The sequence below is a fragment of the Chiloscyllium plagiosum genome, chromosome 21 (assembly GCF_004010195.1).
Source record: "Chiloscyllium plagiosum isolate BGI_BamShark_2017 chromosome 21, ASM401019v2, whole genome shotgun sequence".
Taxonomy (NCBI): Eukaryota; Metazoa; Chordata; class Chondrichthyes; order Orectolobiformes; family Hemiscylliidae; genus Chiloscyllium; species Chiloscyllium plagiosum.
The window spans coordinates 11,842,427-11,860,998 of NC_057730.1; the positions used below are offsets into that span (position 1 = coordinate 11,842,427).

An 18,572-nucleotide genomic window follows, 5' to 3' on the forward strand; every position below is an offset into this window, starting at 1 on the left:
AGAAAAGGATATGGAAGATAGAGAACTTGGGGAGTAAATACTGACATCTTGAAAAATGTCCATATTACAGAGATGATGCTGGATGTCTTAAAATGTATAAAGACATAAATCCTGGGAATCTGATCAGTTGTACCCCAGAACACTGTGGGAAGCTAGGGAAGTGATTGCTTGGCCTCTTGCTGAGTTGTTTGGATCATTGATAGCCACAGTCAAGGTGCTGGAAGATTGGTGTTTGCCTAACATGGTGCCACTATTTAAAAAAGGTGGTAAGGAAAAGCCATTGAACTGTAGACTGTTGAGCCTGATATCAGTGGTGGCTAAGTTGTTGGATGGGATCCTGTGAGACACTATTTATATGTATTTGCAAAGGCAAGAATTGATTAGGGATAGCCAATATGGCTGAGTGTGTGGGAAATAGTGTCTCACTAAATTAATTGAGTTTTTTGAAGTAGTAACGAAGAGGATTGGTGGAAGACAGTGCAGTGGGAGAGACCTCTAAGGACTTCAGTAAGACAGTTCAACAAGGCTCCACATGATAGACTGATGAGTAAGATTAGATCACATGAAATATAGGGAGAACTAGCCATTTGGATATAAAACTGGCTTGAGGGTAGCAGAGGGTGGTGGTGGTGGAGCTTTACTTTTCAGACTGGAGGCTTGTGACCAGCGGTGCACTACAAAGATCAGGGCTGGGTCCACTGCTTTTAGTCATTTATATAAATGATTTGGATGTGAACATATGTTTGCAAAGAGGAACCTTCTGAGGGCACATTAATAGCAGATTTTTCTTTCAATTATTTTATACTGTTATGAGCCCACCATATGGTAATACTGATGCAGTCAATTCCCAAAGTGAAACTGTCTTGATTAACCATTTGTTTAATTTTAGCTATTTGCTTCTGTAGTGGTCAGTCACTGAATATCTTTGCAAAAGTCTGCCAAAGCTTAATAAAAGGACTTCAACATTTATTGTACACAAAATGAAAATATAAATCATAAATATTACAAACTATATAATGACTATTGTAAATATAAATTTAAAGATTCAAACATTTTACTCTCACAACAAGGACAGATATCCAAATCTCAGTAAAGAATCAACCAGTCTCCACTTCAAGGTTCTTTGTTCAGTTGTTTGTACTTGGTTGAGGGAGCTTTCTTCCTTCTGACTTCGAAACACTTTCAAAGCAAATATGCATTTACTGTACCATTAGCATCGAGCAGTTTTCCTTCTGGAATTCTCTTCTGAGCCATGTTACTTCTCTCCCCCCCCCCCCAGCCTGGACTTTGTGAGATTATTAAGCATTTTCCTCCAACCAAACATACCCACAAAGCCTGACTTTCTGAATGGTTGTCTCACCATGATACTGGATTTGTGTTGGAAGGCAACAGCAGTTTTTTTTCTACCCTGATGTGTTGATCTCAAAAAATGGCAAGCCACCCCCGAACTTTTAATGTTCTGGATAGAACTATTGGTTTTCAAAAAGTACTCTCAGCACCTTGAATAGAAATATCATTCCAATATAAACCATAAAGCAACAAGATCCTTGAAGATGCAGAGATAATCTAAGTGTTATACTTTCTCATTTCCTAAATTGCAATTTGTTGCTTTGTGATCTGTAGCAGCCATTTTAGTCCAGCAAAGTCCATTTTAAAATTAGACAATAAAGTATAATTTTGTTTTGTAAACAGTATGATTTTTTTCATGTATTATTGACATGACAATAAGTCTTCATAATTTTAATTTCCCTATCAAACATGGATCCAGAAGATATCAAAGAAGATTTCAAGGTACGTGTCATGGTACAAGGTCAAAAAGAAGTCATAGAAAGTTATTGAAAAATTGACCTAACCTTGTACTCACGGCACTGAAGGCTTTTATTTTAAAAGCATTCTTGCATCATAGTAACATAATATGAACTCAAATTAAACTCATGATTGGACAGAAGATCCTGACTGGGTCAAACTACAATCTTCTTGAATAAAAGCTGAAAATAATGGAAGTGCATCGCTGGTTGATTTGCATCTTTCAGAGAAAGATTAGTTAATACTGAATGAAACCCTGACATTAATTAGCCCTCTTTATTCTAGATATGCACAATCTCTCAAAGCTCAAGTTAATCATGCTTCAGTGAGTAGGTTCACAGTCTGATCTAAGTGCATTGCTGATGCTGTGGGCAGTTGAAGGTAATATAATTTCGAGCCCATGGTTTTGAAGGAATGCAAGAATTCGCAAGTGAAATTCTTAAAGGGAACAGATAAAATATTGTGTATATATTTGCTTTTTATATCACTCCATTCAGCACAGTTGAAATGTGATGCAGATAAGTGTCAAATTATTCATTTTGGTAGAAAGAAGCCATAGGAAGAATCTAGATTTTAGATTTTTAGTCTAAAGGTTTATTCTTGTGGTGCCTTTTATGTTATCTTGAAGGCAGAGGTGGCGTTGGTTTACCATCACTTTTGAAAGACCTCTGAAAAGATGTAAGCCTGGTTTATTTGCCGAAGTCACTGGAGTGGTCCTTAAATTTGATCTTCCAAAGCAAAGGGAAGAGATCTATGATTGAGACAAAAATGACATCTTGTACAAGCCAGAAATAGAATAGAACCAAAACAGACCCATATGAACCAAAAATTGACAGAAACATAGGAATAGGAGTAGATCAATCAACCCATTGAACTTGCCCTGCTATTCAATACAAATCATGTGAAGATGCCTGTATAGCATTGGTAATCAAATATTATATAGTATATCTACTTTACATATACTGAAAGACTAAGCTTTCACATTCTTAAGTGAAAGAGAATTCCAAAGACTCTCAAACCTGAAAATAAAAGAAAATTCTCATCTCAGTAGCCTTCTGCTTCTTAAGATTATGCTGCTGGTCTAGATGTCCCAACCATGGTTTTCAGAAGAATATTTGGAATAACTGTTAAAAGACTGCTCTGCATCTGACTACACATTGCACCAATATACACTATTCTCCTGATAACAATTATGACTAGTATGGTCTCCTGGCATGTTAACGGAAGCGGAAATTCTGAAAGCACGCCTCTGGTCACTTTTTGCTCTTTCCCATTATAAACCAAAAGTAGCAGGAAGTTCTGGAAACATCAAGAACATCAGAGTACAGTCTATCCTACTTTAATTATCCCCCCACCCTGTTTGTGGATGAGAGAATATCTAAGGTTTAACAACAGTTTGCATTCTTGAAATCCTGTTTGAGTTTTCACCCTGATGTCCTTTCCACCAAACATTCATAATTTAGAGTTCTAATGAAAGGTCATTGGTGTTGTGTCTGATCCACTGAATATTTCCAGCATTTTCTGTTGTTATTTCAGATTTCTACCTTCTTTGGTATTTTGGTTTTGTATCATTGTTTAGTTTGTTATTAAATGGTTGTTGTACCCAACAAAGCAACAATGAAAGGAAAATACAGGAAGAAGAAAACTTCAGAAAGAATGCTAGACCTAAGGGGCAACTTATGGAATGGTCTGCCAGAAGAAGTGGTGGAGGCTGGTACAATTACAGCATTTAGAAAGCATCTGAATGGGTATATGAATAGGAGGGGTTTAGAGGGATATGGGCCAAATGTTGGCAAATAGGACTTGATTAGGTTGGGATACCTGGTCGGCATGGACAAGTTGGACCAAAGGGTCTGTTTCCGTGCTATACATCTCTATGACTATGACTTTAAATAGGATGAAAAATGAGAACAAACAAGAAAAAAAATTAGAATCCAGTTGCTAATCCTTTTAAGCAGTTACAATGACAAGACCTCAGAAGCACTTCATTGACTGTGAACTGATTGGGAAATCCTAATATTATAAAAATTGATTTTAAAAAGCTGCCAGTTTTTTTCCCCTTTCTCTTGCATTTTCTTCTCTTTTAACCTTTTCTCTCCTTCACCTTCCCTTTCCTTCTCTCACATTTACATAGGACTTTTGACAACTCCCAGATGCTGCACAATACTCCAAATGCATTTAAATATTTCTGAGGTGTAGTCACAGCAATTGCTTTGAAAGATCAGGAACTAGATTTTAATCAATTGTGAAATACAAAACATCAAGACAAAATCAATCCAAAGTATTTAGTTGTAGGCAGTTGGAAATTAGTGAACACTTTCATGAGATGGACTGAGACTTTTGAGAAAGTAACTCACCAACACACCTCAACAGCTACAAATGCTGACCTATTTATAAATGGATGTTGTAAAGGAATGCAAAAAAAACTTATTTAAAGTAATAAACTTTTAATAATAATGTGCGTGTAAGGAGAGTCCTTATGCTTCAGTTTCTACTTGCAAGTTGGGAGAAGGAGCACAGCATTACGGTCTGACATTCCAAAGTATTGGCGAGGGATGGAACGGTAAGCGTCTTTGATGGTTGTGTAGCAATGGTCAAGGATGTCTGGACCTCTGGTAGGACAGGTGATGTGTTGATGGTATTTTGGAAGCACATTTGTGAGACTGGCCTGGTTGAAGTCACCAATTACAATAAACAAGGCCTCCGGGTATTCCATCTCAAGGCTATTTGTAGTGATGTATATTTCATGAAGTGCATTCTTCACTTCTGCATCCGGTGGGATGTAAACTGCTATTATAATAGCAGAGGTGAACTCCTGTGGCAGACAGGGAGGACAACACTTTACCATTAGATACTCTAGGTGCAGAGAGCAATAACTCACCAGGTTCACAACATCTGAGCACCAAGAGGTGTTGATTAGGAGGCACACCCCACCACCTCTTGCCTTGCCCATGGCTGCTGAACGGTCCATCCGGTGAATTGAGAAACCCTCAGGTTGTAAGGTACAGTCAGGTGTAGCTCGTGTGAGCCATGTCTCTGTAAAGCAAAGCACACAGCAGTCTCTCAATTCCCTTTGGACTGAGAGTCTACTTTTTATTTCATCCAGCTTGGTTTCAATGGACTGGATATTTGCCAGGAGTATGGTGGGTAGGGGGGATTTGAAACCACGTTCTTTCGCTCTCGTCTGCAGGCCAGCACGTCTCCCACGTTTCCTGAGTTTTGGGCCCTTGAGTGGTTGAGGGAGGTCTATTGTTCCAGAAGGTGTGTGGGTGCATCCAGTGGGGTCCTGGGTACTAGTTGCAGCCTTGAGGGTTTCAACGGGATCAGGTAGGTCAGGCCTTTGAGAAGTTGGTAAGTGTATGGTCTCTCTGGGTATGTGATCATTACTCCATCGTTGACTGTCCAACCCCATCAGTTCATTCGGACGTGCACTCCAGGTGGTGCTGTTTGTTTCTGTAGGTTGAAGGATCTCCTGACCTGAAAGTAGATTTAAGAGACCATTTTTAGTAATTCTGACAGACTTAGAATTTAGGTTTAAAAGAATAGAATGATTATAAGAGATATAAAGTAAAGGTCTGCTAGGGACAGCTCACAAAGAGTTCACTCTCTAGTGCCATCTTGGCAACATGGTGATTTCTGGCAATCTGCATTTCCCTCTGCATCCTTCCCCACTCACCATGTGGTCAGGGGTTTTGTGGTGATCCTGAGGCTAGAACAGGTAAGCAGCCACTGGTCGCAGCAGCACTGCAGGCAATGGGGAGTTGCCAGCCTTTTGGCTGACCAGCAGCTGTAGGGGCTGGAATTTTGGCCCCTCTATTGGTTTGACATCCTGACACTGGCCAGTTAGACATTTAAGCAGCATTGAGCATTCCCCACAAAAGCAACATGGGACTCCCTTCCCTTCTCCAACAAGTGGGTTCCCGCTTGTAGCGCAACATCATAGCCGGAGGCAGGCCTGAAGGCACTTTAATATACCAAAGAGAACAGAAAAATATTGTCTAACAGAAATGGACAATATCACTGTATTGTTAAATCTTCCACTGAACTAACCACAAGATGTTGTGGTTGGTATAACTTTGGTCTGTTAATTTAGAATTAGACTGTGCAGATAGGGATCGGAGAAAGTTAGATGTGCTGGAAATTGAAATGAAGGTAAACAATCAAATATATAAGTGGACAGATTCTGACATTTTACTTATTTGTTGAGTAATTTGGCACTGCCCATTATGAACCAGACCAGACTCCCTCAAAATATTTTATGGAGCCTAGCTCCTCTCCTTTTCTTATTTTAAAGGTAAATGTGTTTTCCGATGGTCAAACTACTCGATGTTAAGCAAAACAGAATTTATTTAAATATTATAGTTAAAATACAAGCAAAAGAAAAGCAACATTTAAGAGGCATTTGGATGGGTATGAATAGGAAGGGTTTGGAGAGATATGGGCCGGACGCTGGCATGTGGAACTAGATTGGGTTGAGATATCTGGTCGGCATGGACGGGTTGGACCGAAGGGTCTGTTTCCATTCAGTACATCTCTATGACTCTATAAGAGCAATTTAGAATAATTTAACCATTGTAAAACTTAACCTAATAATAGATACTGTACCTATTACTAATTAACTGGTCCAATATAGTAACATTCCATAAACATACCCCAGGCAAAAAGGTAAATTCAGACATAGATTCTTACATATAGTTCTCCAATCCAGGAGGAAACAACATCGAGAGAGATTTCAGCTCCCACCCTACTTGGACCCAAACATGAAAAACGTAAAAGACTTGTAAATTGTTGACTTATGCTGTCTTCAGGAGCCACTTCAGAATCTCTACTTTACAATCTCTCTTCAAAAACAAACCCAGGACAAAATAATATTTTTAAAGTGACATCATAAAGGGACCATGTACTTAATCTCAAAAATAGGTTGCAAAAGGATACACACTTTGCAGATAAGACAGTAGTTCTGTTTCTTACCAAGAATTATTTTAAAAAATTATAATAATTTTGCAACTTTTAAATTCTGCAATGTAATTGAAGTGTGAGAGATTTACTTCAACAGATCTGTTCAAAATTACTTCCCTCCTACCCTCATCATTCTTAAACATAGAATTGAACCACTTATGCAGCAAGTTACTGCACAAAAAGAATATATTAGAGTGATGTGCTGAATTTACCAAAAAACAACCAAGTGTCAGTTTCAGGGAGTTTCATAGAGGGATTCCCTCTGTGAGCTATCTCATGCAGTTCCCCACTGCTTACCTTATTATGTATTCACCATGCCTTTATGGTGACACACTTGCCATATTATGCACTCACCAACAGCAGAAGTACTCAACACCACCACCAGTGCCATATGTAATTGCAATCTGTGAACCAGATCAATCACACAAAGCCAGGAACTGCCAATTCCAGTGTGTTGCTGTGTACTTTTAAAGGACATGGCTGAGAAGGGGAAGTCGGTACTCTGCCCTGTTGACAGGAATGTGGAGAGTCTACTGAATTGAGTGGCAGAGAGGAAGGTCACCCCCTGCTCTCAGGACTGCCAGGGGAGACCATGGCACCAGATCCTGCCAGCCTGGCCTGAAGTTGCCACCTGGGTGAGTGCAATGTTCATGGTCTGAAGGAATGCCCATCAATGCAGGAAGAACATTATCTGTTCTGTAAGGGTATGTGCTACCTTCCACTCACCCTAACTCTGCCAATGCAACCACCTCTCATCAAGGTTCATAGTCCACCACTGTCATCATTGTATTAGCAATTTTGATCAATTGCTGCCACCCAAACTCAACACCTCCCCCAGTCTACTAGTTTTGCATGGCCTCTGCACTTCCTACGCACTCTCTCATGACCTTTCCTCCACCTGCACCAGCACTAATAGCTGTCTCACAATGCTCTTCCTGTCATTTCAGGAGAAAATAGCCCACATTAGGGCAGAAAGAGCCAAGATGAATGGTAGGGCACCCAGCATTTATCTCCTCACCCTGCCCGAGAAGATCCTTGCCTTGGTGGGAGAAGATTGTAACCACTCGAGCTGATATCAAGACCGCCATGCCCCAGTGACCAAATAAGATTTACTCAACTGCTGTGATGCTCTCCCATTCTCAGTACCATGAATACCGTCAAATCCAGAAAAGGTGCAGCACTGTAATGTGGTTAGGCAGGATTTTGTCTGAATCTAGAGGCACCTTTTTTAATACGCTGACTGAACATTCACAAAACAGTTCTGATGGTATCAGTATGATTAATTCTTTATAGAAAAATATTAAATAAAAACATGCCACATTTGCCAAGTTGATCAAAGTATCCTAACGACACTTGAATATTACTATTGACTTCAAAGACAGTGTCAAGCGGTTGCTAATTCCTTATTACCCATTTTGTACCTCTCTTTTCACCTTACACAATAAGAAATGTGGTTTTGTTGAATCATGTGTAAGTAGCAGCATTTCACCAGAAAATGTTTATCAGCATTGTTTTAAAGAATAGAATAGGTACATAACACTCAATTCAGTTGTCCCTGAACCAAAACCTAAATCTTATACTGAAGAATTTCAGTGTGCTTATTCTGCTTGACATTAATAAAATCAGATTGAAGTATTCTCAGGTGTTAGTCTTACCAATTGCATAACTTATTAAACAATAAACTTTAGTTTTGAACATGCGATTTTGCAGATAAGCCTGAAAAGTGATTTATAGTTAAGTATGTTTTATGATTAAGTCTTGAATAATTTTAACAATAAAATGCCCAACATTACCATTTGAAAATCCAAGTGATTTGGTTTGACTCATTTAACTTTGAATAATTTTATATTAATGGGTATGGATTATACAATTTACCAGGGGTTTGAGTGATTATAATCCAAGAGGAACATAGTGCTCTTTCATTAGATATACAACTGGTGGTGGTTTAATTTGAAAGTTACCATTCCTTAATCATGGGGTAAAAGTGAGAAGGTGGGGCCTTCACAATTACACAGATTGAGATGGGGGACATCAGATAGATGTGTGAAAACAAGAATGAATACTTCTAAATTGAAGCTGTCAGATGGGAAGCTGGTGAAGGTCAGAAAATAAAAGGGTGATGAGTGAATTCAATTTGAAGTGTGTAAATTCAGGCATGAGTTTAGGATGAGCACAAGATAACATTAGGAATAAAATGGGAGGCTAGCCAGGGAAGCATTAGAATAATCAAGTCTAGAGGTAAGTAAAGTAGATGAGCTCTTCAGTAGCAACACAGGTAAGGGGGACAAGCAGTCATGCAATGTTGTGCTGCTGGAAATATACTCCATGTTGACTGTTTGAATGTGCGGTCAGAATCCTAACTTGGGATACACCTAACTGAGGAGGTTCTGAACATTTCTATCAGTTTGTACGGAAACATAGAAAATAGAAGCAGGATTTCCCCCTTATTCTTAGACTGTGACCCCTAGTTTTGGACTCCCCCAATATCATGAACATTCTTCCTGCATCTAGCCTGTCCAGTCCCATTAGAATTTTATATGTTTCTTTAAGATTCTCCTTCATTCTTCTACATTCCAGCAAATACAAACCCAGTCAATCCAGTCTTTCCTCATATGTCAGTCCTGCCATTCTGAGAATCAGTTTGGTGAACCTTTGTTCGACTCCCTCAATAGCAAAAACGTCCTTCCTCAGACTAGGAGACCAAAACTGCAAACAATACTCAAACTGTGGCCTCAGCAAAGCCCTGTATGACTGCAGCAAAACATTGTTACTCCGATACTCTCATCCTCCCACTACGAAGGCCAACACACCATTAGCTTTCCTCACCGCCTGCTGCACCTGCACGCCAACCTTCAGCGACTGTTCCACCATGACACCCAGGTGTCGGTTCACCCCACCTTTTCCTAAATTGCTACCATTCAAGTAATAATCTGCCTTCCTAGTTTTGCAACCAAAGCGGATAACCTCACATTTATCAGCAACATATTGCAGCCAGTCGATCCAAGTCACCCTGCAGCCCCTTAGCATCCTCCTCACAGCACACACTGCCACCCAGCTTAGTGTCATCTGCAAATTTGGAAATGTTGCATTCAATTCCTTCATCCAAATCGTTAAAGTATATTGTGAACAAGTGGGGTCCCAGCACTGAGCCCTGCAGCACCCCACTAGTCACTGCCTGTCACTCTGAAAACGATCAGTTTATTCCACCACTCTGCTTCCCATCTGCCATTCAGTTTTCTATCCACATCAATAACTTACCTCTGGTACCATGAGTTTTAATTTTCCTTACTAATCTCATGTGGAACCTTGTCAAAAGCCTTTGAAAAGTCTCAAAATATCTACTGACTCAGCCTTGTCCACTCTACTGGTCACATCCTCAAATAATTCCAGATTTGTCAGGCATGATTTTCCTTGAGTGAATCCATGCTGACCAGGACCAATTCTGTCACCACTTTCTAAATGCTCACCTTATGTACACAATACAATCAACTATTACTCTCCGATCTGTACCATACACCAGTGCTATGCAACCACACGCCTCGCTATGTTTTCATTGTTGAAATCCAGTTTATTTTTTATCAACTTGACATATCTGGGTCCAATAAACTTCTCCAAAATCTCGGCTGCCGCTCATTTACATCCTTAATAATTGATTTCCGCATTTTTCCCCACCACTGATGTCAGGCTAACCAGCCTATAATTCCCCACTTTCCTCTCTCCTTTTTAAAAGAGTGGGAGTACATTAGCTACCCTCCAGTCCATTGGAAATCTTCCAGAGTCTACAGAATGCTGGAATGTGATCACTAATGCATCCACTATTTCTAGGGCCACTTGCAGATTCCACATCGTCCAGGCAAATGTCCGCCCTTACCACTGTGTTAACCTCCTTAACTAGCAACGCTACCCACATCCCTTTCCTTTCCAGCTATCTTTCCTGAAAATTCAATACCTCTGGAAGTTGAGTTCCCATCCTTGGTCACCCTGAACCAGGTCTCTGTGATCCCATTTACATCATATCCATTAATAACTGTTTGCACAGTAAATTCATCCACCTTGTTACAAATGCAATTATTAAGTATAATCAACAAGAATGGAAATAGTGTACAAGAAATGGGAATTGTAGTGAGGATCAATAACGTTAACTTCAATCTGCCCAATATTTAGTTGCAGGAAATTTTTGTTCATCTGACACGTTAGATAAATAATAAATCAGAGACAACTGAGAGATCAACATATACAATTATAGCCATGTACTTGCCTGACTTCACATTTACCTAAAGCATCTTTCCATTCATTTATCATTGAATAGAAAGCAGTTTTTAATGATATGGTTTTAAGTAGTGTAGACAAATATGGCTCTAAACAGCTAAGATGCTGTTCAAAGATGTTAGACTCAAGGGAACAATGAAGGAACATGCACTAGAAGGATGAGAGTTAGGGGTTGGTCAGGGAAGAAAAGAGGGAATTGATGAGGTTGAAAGAGAGTTAGCAGCTTTGATGAAAGAAAGAGGGATTGGAGGGACTCAGGAGTCAAGGGATAGAAAGAAATGTAGGAGTCTGGGTGAAATCCAAGATGATGACAGCATAGACAGCATCTGGGCTCTTTGTCCAGGGCCTTTCCATTCCGTCCGATTTTTCTTGTTCTTTTTAAACCTTGGAGCAGCAGTGACATCCTAAGAGTTGTATTTGGAGGCCTGTGACCAGCAGTATGCCACAAGGATTGGTGCTGGATCCACTGTTCTTCATCATTTATACAAATTATTTGTATGTGAATACAGGATGTATGCTTAGTAAATTTGCAAATGACACCAAAACTGGTAGAGGACAGTGAAGCAGCTTATCGGACTGTGGTCAGATGGGCCAATGGGCTGAGTAGCATATGGAGTTAAATTTAGATAAATGTAAGATGCTGTATTTTGTAAAGGCAAATCAGGGCAGGACTCATACACTTAATGGTAAAGAAGTACATAACTGCTTTTATATTCAAGTCCTGTCAAAATAAATTCCATCATTGTATTTGCCTTCCTAACTACTGACTCAACCTGCAAATCTTTTGAGAGAGAATCCTGGACTAGAACTCCCAAGTCTCTTTGCACTTCAGACTTCTGAATTTTCTCCCCACTTAGAAAATAGCCCAAGCCTCTATTCTTCCTGCCAAAGTGAATGACCTCACACTTTGCCTTGTACTCCATTTGCCACTTCTCAGCTCAACAACTAACTTTCTAAATCACAAAAAAAAACTACTCAGTTTTGGTAGTAACAGAATCATACTCAACTTTTTGCCACTCTCCTGTTGTATAACTAGATGTATAGAGATATACAGCATGGAAACAGACGCTTCAGTCCAACTCATCCATGCCACCCTGATATCCTAGATAAATCTAGTCCATTTGCCAGCATTTGTCCCATATCCCTATAAATCCTTCCTATTCATGTACCCATCCAGATGCCCTTTACATGATGTAATTGTACTGTGTTGTTTAAATGTGAGCAGGTGGTAATTCACCAGAATTATTTTCATTAGGCTCAATTCAAAACCCGTGTGGTTAGGCTTGGAGCTTGCTGCTTGTAATGTGTAACTCTGCCAGTAATTATAAAGTCTGTGAAGACTGGCTTAAGTGCTATTGGTCATCATTTGCCTTCTGGAGATGTCCCCCAGAATACATTTCAACAAATTGTAATAATAAATTTATAAAAATTTGAAAATATGTTTGATTTTAGACTAATAATTGTAACAATTCTACTCTAAAATCAGTAGTGAGAAAACCACTACATAATCAACCTGTTTGGGTATGGGGTCAGTTAGCTACATAGCTGGTTTTCAATGCAGAATGATGGCAACAGTATGGCTTCAATTCCCATACCAGTTGAGGTTACCACAAAGGACTCTCCTTCTCAACTTCTTCCCTTGCTTGAGGTGTGGTGACCCTTGAAGGGTAAAGCAACCCTGTGGTCTTGTAGATCTATGGCAACTGTACTTCTTACCAAATTAAGAACAATTTACAACTTCCAATTTAATTTTTATTTGAAATTAAGTTTTCAGGAGAAGGGAGATGGTTTTAATGGCTTGGTTTTATGGAGTATGCAAGGCTTGTTTGTTTGCATGCATTTTTAATTGGATGTTACAATGCTTGCAGTGAAGAAATACAGGCTAACAGATGAAAACTGTGCCATTACCTAGTGACATGGGTATAGGAACACAAAGAAAAATTGAAAGTCCAAACAGCTAAGAAGTGAGTCCATGCCAGAAAAGACAACTGCAACCTGAGTTTAAGAAACTTGGTCTATTTTGAAATTAAGTTGTAGACAGATCCTGGCATATGAATGGACTGTTTGCAAGTCTATTCATTTGTGAGTCAGAACACAGTGCATGACAAAATAAAATAGCCATTTGCAAGTACAAGGAAATGCTCATGTCTGATCTTTAGAATTAATATTAATACACCCATGTGGGATCACATTCCTAAGCGCAATCACTTGTAAATTTAGGATCTTCCGACATAATGAAAACAAACTAAATGCACTACCTCAGGGAGACATACCAGCTGACATTAAAAAAGACAACTGGTGAATTTACAAACATTTGCTGGGAGAAAACAGATTTCAGCAATGTGAAGATGTTTTTGATGTTTGTTTGGATATTGCTGGGATAGAACGAATAGTATATCTGTAATGAAACACTTCAAACTTCTTTGTTCAGTGTAATAAAGTTCATGACTTGTATATTTAATAAACATTTTACACTGTGTTAAATGTACAGTGGCAGACTCCTATGAATGCAGTTAGTCACACACTACCACATTGAAAAGAATTAGGCCTCCCAACCCAGATTTCACTCAGAGTTCTGACTTGTCCAGTGCTAACATCAACAGGGATCATAACTGACTGCCTTTATTAATGTGGATATTTAGGAGCATTTTTGATCAAGATACCACAATGTCAGCTCAAACGGTTTCTTCAAGATGACACACAATATGAAAAATTAGCAGTTTTCCTACATTGCAATTCCAATTCGTCAAAAACAAATTTGGAATATTAATATCTGGACCCAGAAGCAATCAAACTGTTTTTGTACCTATTATTTGACCATTATGCTCCTTCAGTTCATGGTTCTCAATCCTCTGATTTCCACTTTTCTTATAAAGATGAACTCCATGGTTTTTGGGGTTAAATACTTTCTCTGTCAAAATGAAAAAAAAAACACTTAATCATCTTAATCACCTACTCACACTTTAATGTTAAGAAGGGTTCCAGAACTTTCAATTCAAGATTTCTAAGGATAACTTTAGTAGACCAGATCAAATAGATTCCTTTATTTCAAAGAACTGCTCGGTTCACTCTCAAAGTTGCAGGTTTATCCTAAAAGAAGAAGGTAGAGTTATAAACACCTAGATTTCCAATAAGTATGTAACTGTAAGCAATATCTGATGATAGGAAGTGAATACTCGACTTTCCAATGATAGCAAACTAGATAATCACATAATATGTTTAACTATAATTTCACAGAGTGAGATTAAACATGTGAGATTAAACAGGCATTACTTGTTTTGGAGTATTCTCTTATTGCGGGGATCCTACCTTGATTTAACAATTCAAATTTACTGATTGACTATATATGTTCCTTTTGATTTTTCCTTCTCATACATCCTCCTAGCCTTCGTATCTTAACTGGCTGATATTTTCTCATTCTTAAAAAATGTCAAACATCAAACTTTAATTAGTTTCTAATTTCTATTTATCAGTAGGCTTTTGAAACTCAGTAAATAAAAAAAGATACAAAATATTGTGCCAAACAAAAAGTGTAGCACATAAGTGACTAACTTTTTTTACCCCACAATTTGAAAGTTACTCCATTGAGCCACATTAATTGTCAGGGCATACTTTGAAAGGTGCCAGTGTGTGCAAATGCACCAGCATTTTCATAACGAAACATACTATAATATTGGGCAGTGGAAATACTCTTAATGTGTGATTAACTCAACAGGATTCATACATTTATCTCTAAATAAATAAGTTAGCTCAGAAGAGTCATACCAGTCTCGAAACATTAACTCTGTTTCCCTATCCACAGATGCTGCCAGAGCTGAGTTCTTCCAGCATTTTCTGTACTTGTTAAAGGTTAGCGCAGAGCTAATTAAGCACAGCCTTTAAACATTCGCATTAAGCCCATATAACAAAGTCAATGTGCAATAATTATCTGGTGTAATCTGGCATTTTCACAATTCAAGGGGAGAGAATGGCTGAGTGGTATTATCGCTGGACTGTTAATGTAGATACCCAGGTAATGTTCTGAGGACCCGGGTTTGAATCCCACCATGGCGTTTGGTGGAATTTTTATTGAATAATAATCTGGAATTAAGAAACAGTAACTTTGAATCCAATGTTGAAAAAAACCCAACAATCTCACTGAATGTCACAGCAGAATTGATGGGCTTAATGGCCTACATTTACTCCAGTCTGATGGTCTTACTTACCTTTGGATTATGAGATTTAATCAGCACAAAGCTGATAGTTTATAAGTGTCAGTGTAATATTGCCTTTAATGTAAAAGCCCAATCTATGAATGTAACTAAAAATCTTTCCATTTTATTTTAAAAGTTGGTTGTTAAGGCTGGTTTAGAAAAACATCTTAAATCTAACTTACGTGTCCGATCTTGATTCCAGGCATGGCTTGTTAATGGCTCAAACAAGAATTGATGGCGAAACATTCTAGTATCAGAATTTCCATATGACAGTCACGGAACCTGTAAGATTTTATGAAGTGAAAAAAATGTTTGTTTTCAACACAAACCCATTCCAAGAAATGAATGAATATACATCTTTTAGTCGGTCTATTGACAGGACATTGAATGCCCAGTTAGTGTCTACCACCTGCATGCAATTAAACAATTTACATAAAATTAACAGATTCCCCCCCACTCTCACTACAACTTGGATTTTAGTTGTATAGTCATGACTTCTAAAATAAATTAAATCAAAAACTTCTCCTCATTGAGACATTATATTGTAAGATGCGTCTCATTCAGGATGTACCAGTTTATGTAAAAAGAAATGCACGCACAGGCAATTAAAACATCCTTCCTCTCCAGCACAGTTCAAGCCACCAACATCAATCCGAAACCTTTTCTCGCTCATACCTATTGTAGATTGTTTAATTATTGATTACCAATTCAACGTTAAATGGATGTTCTATCTTCTGAATATCAAGAGTATAGAATCTCACTTATAATTTTAACAAATGGCCAGTTATCTATAGCTGAAGCACTTTTCATAACCCTTTTATTTTTCCAAGCTACAAAGAAACTTTTCCCGATTTCACTCATAGGAAAAAAAAGAATCAGTGAGACTGATTCTATGATCGCTATGCAAAGCACCATAAAAATTACTAGCTTTACAGTCTTTGGGACATGTAAGGATGGAAAATTAATCATCTATTTCTTCACACTTAATTTTAATGTTTTATATGCCATTAAGATATACTAGACTTCAGGCTGCTTCATTGCAGTACTCAAGCCTAACATACTAAAACTAAATCGTTGGTCTAGTCTGAGTGACCAGTTAGAGTCAGAGATGTGCAGCATGGAAACATACCCATTGGTCCAAATTTTCCATGCTGACCAGATATCCTAAATTAATCTAGTCCCATTTGCCAGCAGTTGGCCTATATCCCTTCAAATCCTGGAGACAGTGAGGACTACAGGTGCTAGAGAGTCAGAGTGGATAAAGTGTGGAGCTGGAAAAAGCAGAGCAGGTCAAGCAGCAGAGGAGATAAGGGAGACAATGTTTCCTGATAAAAGGCTCCGATCTGAAATGTCAACTCCCCCTCTCCTCTGATGCTGCTTGACCTGTTGTGTTTTTTCCAGCTTCACTCTTTATCCACTCCCTCCAAACCCTCCCTATTATATACCCATTCAGATGCATTTTAAGTGTTGTAATTGTACCAGCCTCCAGTTACTTGATTGCCTTGTCTGATAAATTCTCTATATCATGATGCATTATTTTTCTGTTCCCCATAATCCACTTATTACACAACATATTGGTTAGACCTCAGCTAGAGTATTGTGTACAATTCTGGGCAACATATTTTTGGAAGGATACCAGCACAGAGACTGAAGCAATTTAAAGTTTCAGTTAAGAGGTTAGATTGAAAAGTTAGGATATTTCTTAGAGAAAACGGCTAAGAGGATATCTGACACAACACCAAGTTATAGTCCAACAGGCTTAATTGCAAGCACTAGCTTTCGGAGCCTGACTAAGGAGCAGTGCTCAGAAAGCTAGTGCTTCCAATTAAACCTGTTGGACTATAACCTGGTGTTGTGTGATTTTTAACTTTGTACACCCCAGTCCAACACCAGCATTTCCAAATCAGGATATCTGACAACAGTCTTCAAAATTATGAGTTGTTTAATAAATAGTGAGAAACTGCTTGCTCTTATATAATAAAAAACAACTAAAGGGAACAGATTTCAAGTGATTTCCAAAAGAAGCAAAAACGTTATGCAAAACATTCCCGCTCACGACATTGCTAAACACTCAAGCTTCAACATGGGCCAGAATTAGTTTCGGTCACGTGTGAAGTGACAAGTGTCACCAGACTCTCCGGTACAATCTAAGAATTGTAAATATAAAAGAAAAACCTAAATCCGCGCGCCCACGGAGTAACACCAACAGTTCGGGGGCGGATCCTGGTACAGAGCTTCACCCGCCGCCCTCTGACCATCTGGCGGTGTAGTAACTGTGAGTATTGAACTGTCCAGGTTACTGGGGCGGGTTCACTTTTGTGGTATTCCCCCGGTTATGCTGCCAGCCCGAGCTCCAAGACACAGCTCACCCCCTGGTGCTCTCCCACACCGGGCCTGACCCTTGGTTACGGGGGCAGGTCGTGGCAGGGAAAAGGGGGCAGGTCAGTAGGTCACGGAGCAGCTTCCTGAGTGTCGGCGGTCATTCTCCAGCCGGGCTTCCCACGGTGTGTGACCGACAGACCGAGGCCCGCCGACCGTTCACCCCGCCCCGTCCCTCTCTCCCTCCCCCCTTCCGCCGGCTCTGTCGGTTTGCCGGCTTGTTCCCGGCCTAGGCCTCAGCGGCGTCTTCACCCAGTTGAGGCCCGGCTTCCTTGCTGTCGGATCCCCGGCCCGGTGTCCCTTTCCCAGCCGTTACCTGGCGCGGGCTGTCGGTGTCGGGTTTGAATTCGCGGACTCTGGGCAGTCGACACGAATTCGGTCACCAGGCGGAGACGGGACTGTCGGGATCCGGGAGCGGCGGCCGCGAGCACGCACCAACGCGAGCTCTGGCCACGCGCGCACATGCCTACGTGAACGCGCACAAGGGCGCCCGCTGAGCTCGGCGGCGCGCCTGCAAACAGTCTTTGGGGTCTTCCCCTCATAGAGTCAGAGATGTACAGCATGGAAATAGACCCTTCGGTCCAACCTGTCCATGCCAACCAGTTATCCCAACCCAATCTAGTCCCACCTGCCAGCACCCGGCCCATATCCCTCCAAATCCTTCCTATTCATATACCCATCCAAATGTCTCTTAAATGTTGCAATTGTACCAGACCCTACCACTTCCTCTGGCAGCTCATTCCATACACGTACCACCCTTTGCGTAGAAAACGTTGCCCCTTAGGTCTCTTTTATATCTTTCCCCTCTCACCCTAGACCTATGACTTTAGTTCTGGACTCCCTGACCCCAGGGAAAAGACTTTGTCCATTTATCCTATCCATGCCCCTCTATAAAGGTCACCCCTCAACCTTTGATGCTCCAGGGAAAACAGCCCCAGCCTGTTCAGCCTCGCCCTGTAGCTCAAA

The 18,572-nt window shown here is 39.8% G+C and overlaps 1 protein-coding gene across 5 annotated transcripts; it reads right to left on the reverse strand.

Moving 5' to 3' along the window:
- Positions 1-939: 939 nt before the first annotated feature.
- LOC122560531 lies at positions 940-18,091 on the reverse strand. Of its 5 annotated transcripts, XM_043711248.1 has the most exons (5): positions 17,923-18,091; positions 15,410-15,509; positions 13,841-13,945; positions 4,688-5,283; positions 940-2,557 (listed from the first exon to the last, which is right to left on the reverse strand). In XM_043711248.1, exons 2-5 carry the CDS (start codon positions 15,471-15,473, stop codon positions 2,393-2,395), a joined length of 930 nt encoding a protein of 309 aa, XP_043567183.1. In that variant the 5' UTR covers positions 15,474-15,509; positions 17,923-18,091; the 3' UTR covers positions 940-2,392. The 5 variants fall into 5 exon arrangements, with proteins under 5 accessions (XP_043567183.1, XP_043567180.1, XP_043567184.1 ...); XM_043711245.1 differs by lacking the exon at positions 940-2,557 and having other exon boundaries at positions 3,728-5,283; positions 17,923-18,083; XM_043711249.1 differs by lacking the exons at positions 940-2,557; positions 13,841-13,945 and adding an exon at positions 13,995-14,124 and having other exon boundaries at positions 3,728-5,283; positions 17,923-18,083.
- Positions 18,092-18,572: the final 481 nt, after the last annotated feature.